Source organism: Nanorana parkeri, unplaced genomic scaffold (assembly GCF_000935625.1).
Source record: "Nanorana parkeri isolate BGI_ZX_2015 unplaced genomic scaffold, ASM93562v1 scaffold332, whole genome shotgun sequence".
NCBI lineage: Eukaryota > Metazoa > Chordata > Amphibia > Anura > Dicroglossidae > Nanorana > Nanorana parkeri.
This window is the reverse complement of record NW_017306600.1, coordinates 532,566-543,703: the sequence shown is the minus strand read 5'-3', so window position 1 is coordinate 543,703 and position 11,138 is coordinate 532,566. Positions and strand designations below refer to the sequence as shown.

The following is an 11,138-nucleotide window of genomic DNA, read 5'->3' as shown; positions in this document are numbered from 1 at the left end:
TACATAAATGTAAAAAAACTACATGTGGCCCCTCCACAATCCATACCAGACCCTTATCCCAGATAGGTATCTGGTATGGTTTTTCATTGGGGACCCCAAGACACAAAAACACAAAAAAGTGGGGTTTGCTCTTCAGGAGCCCCTCATTTCACATAAAGATCCCCCCTCCCACACACACACACACACCGGTAGCCCCTTCACATCAGAGCCCCCTCTTTACTTTTTATCAGAATTCTCTTTTTAACATGAAAGCCCCTCACATCAGGAGCCCTCTTTCACATCAGAAGCCCCCTTTACATTAGAACCCCCTTTTCATATCAGAGTACCCCTTTCACAATCAGAAACCCCCTTTACATCAGAGCTTGCCTTTTCCCCCCTTCACATCAGAGTCTACCCTTTACATTAGGAGCCCCCTTTACTTCAGAAACCCTTCACATCAAAGTCTTCAGTTCCTACCATCACATCAGGAGCCACAGCTGGGCAGAGGGCAGCACACTGGTTGAGAAAGGCTGGCTTAGAGCATATTTTAAGGGACATATAGGGGTTGACAGGGGCAAATAGGCTTTTCACTTTTCACGAGAACTACCAGGGTTGCAGCGGTTGTGGCTGGAACCTAGCTCTGGCGCTGCACCACTGTCCTGAAATCATTAGTCTGTAGGAAAACTGTCACATGACAATAAACAAAAATGTATCAGTACTTGTAAGTACTTGGGCAAATGGTATTGGTGCATCCCTTATAAATATTTTTAAAAACAAAATCATACAGTAAAACAGTTGTACAAATCCCAGGAGCTTCGTGTGCTCCTTACAAATGACAGCTGCCTCCTAACTTTTGAATTTTTCTCTAGTCTAGTCTTGGAGCTCGAAAAGTATAGGTACATGTACTTGTACCGAGTACAGTACTTGGTATCGGTGTATCCCTAATTTTAACAACAGACAACTGTGCAGGACTGACACCAATTCTTGCAATTTGAGTCCACAATAAAGCATGTGGTGTCATTCCACAAGAGGAACTCAGGAGCTGAGTGCATTTTTGGCAGATCAATAGATATTTTTTGGACTTGCAGGGTCTTTAAAGGGAGCAAGCATGGGGAAATGAACATGTATGGCGGAATATATTGCTTGTGGTTTTGTTTTTTTTGCCCTGACATACACTGTAAATACAGACTTGTACTTAAAATTGATGATAAACTTGTGTGTAGTATAAGTTAACACCTTTATTGCTTAGCCTCATAAATGCAGACAGTGTTTGAGACAGTTTTGTCTGTTTTTACCATGTTTTTGTTTTCTATGGGGTTGTTTTCTGTCGTCTGGGAGAAACACTTATCATTTTTATATATATATATATGTTTGTGTATTCATATGTTCAAATGCACCATATCACTCTTTTGATTTCTTTTATTTAATATAGATATACAGGAAAGATATGTACCCAACTGTAAATTAGATTGAATGGGCACGTAGTCACACATCATTTTAATATTAGCTGGTTAGCTTCTGGATCTGTTACAGGGTTGTTAACAACGTTGCCGAAGGCAGCTGTGTGAATAACCGACCCGAAGTGAAGTGAGCCGAGCTGTTCGGCTATTCACTTACATTCTCTTCCATGTAAGTGAATTTCCATTCACTTACATTCACTTACATTTTAATTAGCGGTAGAATGTAAGAATTTTCGTTAGCTGTAGAATGTAAGAACTTTCGTTAGCGGTAGTATGTAAGAATTTTCGTTAGTGGTAGAATGTAAAAATTTTCGTTAGCGGTAGAATGTAAGAATTTTCGTTAGCGGTAGTATGTAAGAATTTTCATTAGCGTTTGTATGTAAGAATTATCAGTAGCGGTAGAATGTAAGAATTTTCGTTAGCGGTAGAATGTAAGAATTTTCGTTAGCGGTAGTGTCAGGGACCAGAGCACCTCCAGGTGGCACTGGAACTTGGTCCTGCAGTTCCTGTGCTCACCTGCAGGTCTCTCTAGGCAGCCAGGGACTGTCAGGTACCAAACCACCACTGGGTGGTGCTGGAACCTACAATTCCTGTGCTCACCTGCGGGCGCCTCCCAGCTATTGGAAATTAGTCTCCACCTGGTGCTGGCCTGGGAGGGTATTTAGCCCCTTCTCACAGTGAGGTTGGTGCCTCAGTATTGTCGCCCTAACCTGTAGCCTCTGTTCTGTATCCTGTTGCCTGAATCCTGTAGCCTGTTGCCTCCATGGACCCTGACTCCTTCCCCGTTGAGGTCTCTTGATCTGTGGCTCCCCTCCTTTGGTCCTGCTCCCCTGGTTAGCTTGCCCTGTTGAACTCCGTGTGTTATTCTGTTTACATTTAGTTTGGCTAATTTATGTTGCTTGTGGGTGTTGGTGGGGTTGCTTGCTTTATATGATTTTCTATGTCTATTAAACTAAGTTCATAGCCTTGTTTGGTGTGGTCGAGTATTTGGTCCTCCCGTATAGATACCTGCACACAGTGTGGGGCACCTGTGCACGGTATCCAGACTGGTTGAATGTAAGAATTTTCGTTAGGATCAGATTTTCGTTGCAGCAAAGTGACACTAGACAAAAAAAAACCTACATTTTTTTTTTTTTACAGTCCGCAGAAGAGGAAAAAAAAAAGTGTGAGGTTCTCCCCCAATTTCTACCAGACCCTTTAGGGCTGGTAGGAATGTTAGGATGGACCCCCAAGTTAAAAATAAACTCCAGACCCTTGATCTGAGCACAGGCCTGGCCTGGGCAGGAAAGGGGGGACGATCGAGCAACCCCCTTCCCGTGCCCTCGTGCGACCCCTTTCCCGTGCCCTCGAGCGACCCCCTTCCCGTGCCCTCAAGTGACCCCCTTCCCGTGCCCTGACCCATTAACGCTAAATTTTAACCCAATATTAATAATGAACAAAACAGAATATTTTTTATTTAAAAAAAATAATCTATAAAAGAAATTATAATGAAAATCTGCTTAAAAGAATACTCCAAATCCTCTATATCAACATGATAGCAACCACATTTTCATGCAGTAAACTACTGACCCCATCCAGCAAACACTGCAACTGTGCCGACTTAAAACAAAGTACAGAATTTATTTTTTTAACTTTAATCTCTTAATCTGCTGCAACCATATTTCACACAGCTCCTCATTAAAGTGATTGGTGGGTATGCTTTCTGAAGCCTCTGGTTCATAACTTCCTCTCTCTCCGATTAAAGTCTCGTCCATCAGACTTAAATTTCCAAGAGAGTTTGATAGGCGATGTAGAGACATATCTGAGACACTCTGATACCTCTGAATTTCAGTATTTGTGAGAAAGTGAGGATCTTTTAGTGGATGAAACATATCCTAAACTACCACTCTCCTAAACTACCAACAGGTAAAACTGAACTCCAGGCAAACAGCTAAATACACAGATGAAATACAGTGAGGCGGATTTATCAAAACTGGAGCAGAGAACATCTGGAGCAGCTGTGCATGGCAACCAATCAGCTTCTCTCTGCAGTTTGTTCAGTTAAGAAAATAAAAATTTGAAAATGAAAGCAGTAAGCTGATTGGTTGCCATGCACAGCTGCTGCATATTTTGTCTGCTCCAGTTTTGATAAATCCCGCTCACAATGTATAATGACGCTGGTTTACCTGCCAAGGGATCTGTTTTTCTCTCAATCCAGTCCTGAGATTTGCACAGTCCTGGCACAAAGCATAGCCTATACACCAGCCTTTTTCAACATTGTTACCACTGGGGAAGCCTTAAAAAACATAATTATTATATCTACAGCCTACAGTACATTTGCATAATCTGTCATTTTTAGAGAGTTTTAAATAAACAAATAAAGAATGGAGTGTACTTAAAGTGACATTAAACCCTCAGATTTTTTAACATAAAACAATACTGTAATGTGTGCCTTACTGTAATCCATGGTTGTTTCCCTTCTCTTTGCTGCTCTTCCTTTTAAATCTGTATCTCTTCTCATGCTTGGGGAGAACTTCCCTTTGCAGCTGAGTGCCTCTTCCTGTAGTGCTGGCTCAGGTTGTGAACCTTCACACAGACACCATGTATCCATTTCAGAGACAAGGCCGTCTGCTGCAAAACAGAAGTTCTGCAAAGCATGAGAAGAGATACGGATTTAAAAGGAAGAGCAGCAAAGAGAAGGGAAAGTACCGTGGATTACAGTAAGGCACACATTACTGTATTGTTTTATTTTAATAAATCTGAGGGTTTAATGTCACTTTAACACCACCACCCCAACACTACATGACACAATTATCTTCAGTAATATTCATAAAAGCAAATTAATAATAATAAATGGGCAGAGAAGAAACATAGACAGTAAATAGAAGTAGTATCTGCCACTGCTCTCTCCTCAAGAAGCCCTTAGCAGCCTCAGGAGGAGCCATATGGTTTTATAGTTGAAAAATAGACACCTTGGCATGGTTCAACTCAGGACTTCCCAAGAAAGGATGAGAACGGTGCAGTTGAACCAAGTAAGTGTTGTCACCCTAGAAAAGAACATATCTGTAGATACAAGTTGCTGGTATGATTTTAATGAAAGTAGGACATATAATAGCATTAGATTACATTTACTCACATTACAGGAACACGTGCAACAGCATATTTTAGACCATAAAACAAAGCGTGAATCAAGTCAAAACTTTTTTGTAGTTGTTTGAGAAAGGATGAGGTTTCTATTTATTCCTAAGGCTTCATTGGGGAGATTTCTCCTTACTTCTTGTCCTGATGATAAAGTAATTACAGTAACAGAGAGTGAGGAAAAATCTTCCCAATGAGCAGACAGAGAGCTGTAAGAGGGTGACAACGATTACAACTCTTCCCCACAGTATAAAAAAATATAAAAAATATCAGCTATACTTCAAAACACAGCATCATTAACTCCCCTATCCAGCAGAGCAGCAACAAAAGCTCAACTCTACAGCAACAGGTCAGCACCATCAGCTCCCTTCTGTAACTAAGCAACAACATCAGTTCAACTCTCCAGCAACAGGTCAGCACTATCAGCTCCCTTCCTAAACTGAGCAGGAACATCAGTTCAACTTTCCAGCAACAGGTCAGCACTATCAGCTCCCTTCCTAAACTGAGCAGGAACATCAGTTCAACTTTCCAGCAACAGGTCAGCACTATCAGCTCCCTTCCTAAACTGAGCTGTAACATCAACTCAACTCTCCAGCAACAAGTCAGCACTATCAGCTCCCTGCCTAAACTGAGAAGTAACATCAATTCAACTCTCCAGCAACAGATCAGCATCATCAGCTCCCTTCCTAAACTGAGCAGTAACATCAGCTCAACTCTCCAGCAACAAGTCAGCACTATCAGCTCCCTTCCTAAACAGAGCAGTAACATCAGCTCAACTCTCCAGCAACAGAGCAACACTATCAGCTCTCTTCTCCAGCAGAGCAGTAACATTAGCTCAACTCTCCAGCAATAGAGCAGCACTATCAGCTCCCTTCCTAAACTGAGCAGTAACATCAACTCAACTCTCCAGCAAAAGGGCAGCACCACCTGGTTCCTGTTTTTATATTGAACAGGTAGGAAACCTCCTAATTTAGTGCAATTGGATTTGTCTAAGTACAGAAATAAACAAACATTGACATAGGCAAAGAGGAGTTTGTTCAATAATGTTGTGTACAGAATACTTCCATCAGGCATCCACTGTCATAACAGGCATAAGATCTTTTTCTGATCCAGATGAAAACAGCATGAGTGATTGTCATCTTTTGTCTATGACCAGCTTAATGGGCCTATTTATGAAGATTTATGAATATTTATGAAGTAATTGCTTTTTGTTTTGCTGTACTTGACCTTTTTTCACTGCAAAACGTTTTTTCTTTTAGATAAATATTACATGAGAAGGTCTACGTCTAAACTGAGGTTTCTTAGTAACCCCATTATGATCTTTTATAGCACATTCCTTGTAGGAAATACCTATCTTAACCCTTTCATGTCCAGCAATCATCAAGATTTTTGGAACTAGTCAATTTTTGTAGTTTTGGTAATCACATATGCATATACTTTTTATAATAGGCAGATAAATTTACAGAAATGTGAAAATAAAACAGTTCTACTTTGTTTACTGTGTGATGTATTTTGTATTTATTAATACCATGCTAACTATTTGTAATAAATCATTTTCTTTAGGGATGCACCGATACTGGTTTTTCGGTATCCATTACCAATATTTTTTTGGGGGACTCGCCGATACCGAATACCGATACCGGAAGACCCATTAAGGAAGCCAGGCGGTGAGTCATTACACGGCGCCCAGCTTCCTGAGCTCCCTCGTCACTTGGTGACGAGGGAGCATGGAGCCGGCTTCCCATGGACAAAAAGGAAGATGTCACCAGCACTCCGAAAAAGATGATAACAGCAATTAAGTGCTCATTTTAGTCAAATGCTGTCTCTCATTAGCATGTGCTTTCTGGGCCACACAGTGTCCCCTTCGTCAGGCTCAGAGATCATGGAGACGGCTTCCCAGCCAATCAGGAAGCCGGGCGCCATGTAATGGCTTGCTGCCCGGCTTCCTGATACCTGAAATTTAGGTATCAAGCTAGGCATCAGAGCATTTGGGCGAGTACGAGTACTCAACCAAATACTCGGTATCGGCACTGACACCGATACTACTATCGGTATCAGTGCATCCCTAATTTTCTTATATTGGCCCCAAAAATACACAGGTTTTGATACATGTCTCGTATTTCAGTACTGCATACTTGATAAACAGGTGGGTATATTTTAGATTTCTGGACATTAAGCTTTTACTAATGGCTGTAATTCATGTTGTTAAAAAAAAATCCTAACAAAAATGAATTAATTGAACATACACTAAGAATGTTACCTGTCTCAGGTAAAACACTAACCTACTAACAAGCTGAGTTGATTTAACCAAATATCCTAGTTTATTATTTAAATGCTTTAATTACTTTTATTTTGCAGATTACTATTTACTTTTATACTTTTTTTTGCATATACAGTATCTACTGCTATCAAACAGTAGATATATGCAAAAAGTAGAATAAAAAAATTTAAACCGCTTTAAAAGCGGTTTAAACATACGGCTGTCTTCGCGGCGCGCTCCCGTCCAAAAGTCCGAAACTGCTCGGGCAGCCACAAAGCATCTTGGGGCGGGCGCATGCACAGTTCAAATTTTCGGCCGGTAGACGAGGAGAGACTACGAACGCGCGCACCCGCATGCAGACACCATGGGACAGGAAGTGCCAGCGAGGACAGAGGAGTCAGCGCTGGATCGAACACCAGCAGCAGCGCTGGAGGGACAGCTGAAAAGGACAGGAAAGAAGAGGAAGATCGGATTAAGAGACATCATTTAAGGTAAGTGCTTTAATTAACATTGGGGGGAGGGAAAAAAAATTCTGACTTTAATGTCACTTTAAATCACAAAGATGGTGAGATGGGTGGTGTATGTTTGCCGCAGCGCACTGAATGTCACCACAGGTCACTGCACAGCACACCACGCTGCTGTGCGGGGACTGACATGGAGTGTACACATTGTACATTACCAGCAAAGGCAGTGCGCGCTGTATCACAGAACTGCTACCATGCACTAACCCACCTGCTAAAATGCATTGTTTTAGCAGATGAGCTATAATAAAAGGGCTCTTGACAAAACCAAAACAACAAAAAACAAGCTTTTCTAATTTGGTTAGCGTTAGCTGTAGATAAAGATTATGAATCATATTCTATAATTTGTCCTCTTTTTCAAAGACTCTAAAATTCTGATTCTAGTACAAAGCATTGCAAAGTTATTTACAAATTAAATAAACTTTTTTTTTTTAAGTTTGCTTTTTTAACTTGACACTAAAATAATTTAACAAAAAAAGGAATAAAAAGGAAAATAAGATGAAATTTTCAATGCCCATTTACTTCTTTGTGGTGCGTTATGTTGGGCATTATTGAGGCACCCTGTTGAGAATGATTGGGCCTCCAACACATACTATCACAGTAAAAATACATGTAGTTCTTCTTTAACTGACATTATATTCAGGTCGCAGCTCATTCCTTTGATCTACAGATGAATGAAAGAGAGTAAATACAGAAGTAACAACAATGTTACTTTGTATCTCCTTATCCCTCTTCTGAACAGTGTTTATAAATATGAAGGTTGTTTTTTTGATAGTAGCTGTTCTATTTACATAGCAGTCCCCAGCTATCAATATGGCAGTAATATGCCGGCAAATGCCAGGAGGGGGAGCAGCAGTGGAGGAGAAGGACAGGGTGTACTACACATACACATTCCTTAGAGTTTTTAGGTGTGTGTAGCACTCCCAGCTTTCACAACTGGTTAAATGTAATATACAGTAATACATTTAATAAAAATTTATTTTGGAATACCCCAGTGCTCACATCTGACATCCTGTAAGGTCTCCATGAGAGTGCAAACCACGCTGTCCTGACTCCTGGTAGACAAAATTATCCCTAAAGCTGGCCATACACCTATAGATTATCTGCAGATTTTGTATGGTCAGATTGAAAAAGTGCAAAAGATACCTCCATCTACGCTACACTGTGTGGATGGAGGAATCTCCCACTGCGCCAAGCTTCAGCATCTTGCTAGTCAGCCCCGCTGCATCCAGTCAGATTGTTCAGGTATTTTGACAGCCAACGGAGCTGTCTAGCAAGAGACTGAAGTTTAGCCCAGTGGGAGATTCCTCCATTCACAAAGTTTAGGGGGAATCTGTTGAACTTTTTCCATCTGGCCATAGAAAATCTGCAGATAATCTATAGGTGTTTGGCCAGTTTAAGGCTGGCAAAAAAATATAACAGATTCCTCCATCTATGCTAGTGTGCATGGAATAATCTTCTGCTGTCAGCTACTGTATTCAGCAGCCGCTGCACCAGAGTATACATCTCTTCTGTCAAAAAAAGCTCCCACCTGCCTGCCATCAATTTTGTTTTTCTGTGCAGAGCCGCACATGCACAGCTCAGTGCACAGGTTATGAAGGTCCTATGCCAAAATGCAGCAACTCCTGTGCGCATGTGTGAGAATTACATCATGCTGGCCCAGCCAATGAAGATGCTAAAACCAGAAGTAGACCAGGAGATGAAGGCAGCACCGGCAACAGAGGGGAAAGGGGATCTTTTGCAAGATAAGTTAGCTGTAATGTGATAACATGCAGTGCATACTAGTACATTATGACAAACACCTCCAGACTGTTTTTTGTTTTTACTAACTACTTTCTTTGCACCTAACTTGTTACATTAGGGACCAGTAAACTGTATTTTATTGGCATGATATATTCAGAGATTGAACAACTCACAAGTTGATACAATATACATTGCCAGCGCCCACCATTTAGTTAAGCAAATACGAGTACGGTTACTTTTGAAAATGCCCGGTATCGGCAATGATCCCTACCCTAGTGCACAGTGACATATTAAACCTAACATTCTACTGTATGAGCATACGCCATCCCATGCACAGTGACACAATTTTCCTAGCGTTATATGACGATACCCACCTCCACGCTAAAGCACATTTATCCTCGCACTTTAAGAAAGATACCCCCATCCAAACTACAGAAGAGTGACATACACAACTTAGCATTATATGAGAATACCCCCATCCAAACTACAGAAGAGTGACATACACAACTTAGCATTATATGAGAATACCCCCATCCAAACTACAGAAGAGTGACATACACAACTTAGCATTATATGAGAATACCCCCATCCAAACTGCAGCACAGTTAACTATATAACCTAGTATTATATGAGGATAATCCCATCCACCCAACTTTAACCTTGTATTCTATCATACCCTTATCCAAACCACAGCTAAGTAACACATGTATCCTAGTACTATATGAGGATATCCCCACCCATGCTATATTTAACCTAGCTTTATACTGTGTGATCATACCCCCATTCCAAGCACAGTAACACCTTTATTCCAGCATTATTATGTATAATACCCCATCACAAGCACAGAGACACATGCATCCTATAGCATTATACACTATGGCCATACCCCAGCCAAAGCACAGTGATACAATTATCCTAGCACCATCCAGGCACAGTGACACAATTATCCTAGCACCATCCAATCACAGTGACACAATTACCCTAGCACCATCCAATCACAGTGACACAATTACCCTAGCACCATCCAATCACAGTGACACAATTATCCTAGCACCATCCAAGCACAGTTACACACAATAATCCTATCTTCATCCAAGCACAGTGACATAATTATCCTACCACCATCCAAGCACAGTGACACACAATTATCCTACCACCATCCAAGCACAGTGACACACAATTATCCTACCACCATCCAAGCACAGTGACACAATTATCCTACCACCATCCAAGCACAGTGACACAATTATCCTACCACCATCCAAGCACAGTGACACACAATTATCCTACCACCATCCAAGCACAGTGACACACAATTATCCTAGCTTCATCCAAGCACATTGACACAAAATTATCCTACCACCATCCAAGCACAGTGACACACAATTATCCTAGCTTCGTCCAAGCACAGTGACACACAGTTATCCTAGCAGCATATGAGGCTAGTCAGCTGTGATGTCAGTCTGCGTGCTCGGTGCTCCCTCCCTCCCCTTCTCCCCACCCTACACCCCCAGGAGGGGCAGATCGGTAGCCCTGCAGTGACAGGAGGCCTCTCTCTTGGATTGTAAACAAGCATTTATGGTGCACGTGTTTGGTTTGTATTTAGAAGGTGGCTCGTCCACGATCACGTGCTGGGGAGGGGACCTGGCTGTGTAGTGATGTCTTCTTCACTTCCTTCTTGTGATAGAGCCGCATTTGAACACAGCTGAAGGAAGCTGATAGCTCTCGGTTTGAAATTGCCACGAACCAGCTACACTGGATTGTCGGTGCCCTGCTGGAAGGGGAGCACAATGAGTGCAGGGGACGTGGTCTGCACTGGCTGGCTCATCAAGTCTCCTCCGGAGAAGAAGCTCAAGAGATATGTGAGTAGTGGCTAGACTTTGAATGCATTCACTTCTGCATACAGCTTGTACTATCTATGGAGCTATGCAGTGCGATGGAGAAGTGTCCTTATCTGATCCACAGCTACAATTACGTGTCACCATTTTCTTTCCTCCTGACTCCCGATCATTGGTTATCTTCTATTTATATACAGTTGACAGCTTTAGGAGGTGACAT

The 11,138-nt window shown here is 41.6% G+C and overlaps 1 protein-coding gene across 1 annotated transcript in view; it reads left to right on the top strand.

Annotated features, from left to right (window-relative positions):
* Window positions 1-10,671: 10,671 nt before the first annotated feature.
* LOC108788550 (GRB2-associated-binding protein 3-like) overlaps window positions 10,672-11,138 on the top strand; it is a 99,686-nt gene continuing 99,219 nt past the window's right edge. Inside the window, exon 1 of the mRNA XM_018558338.1 lies at window positions 10,672-10,942. Coding sequence (XP_018413840.1) covers window positions 10,871-10,942 — 72 coding nt within the window. The 5' untranslated portion in view covers window positions 10,672-10,870. The remainder of the gene's footprint in view (window positions 10,943-11,138) is intronic.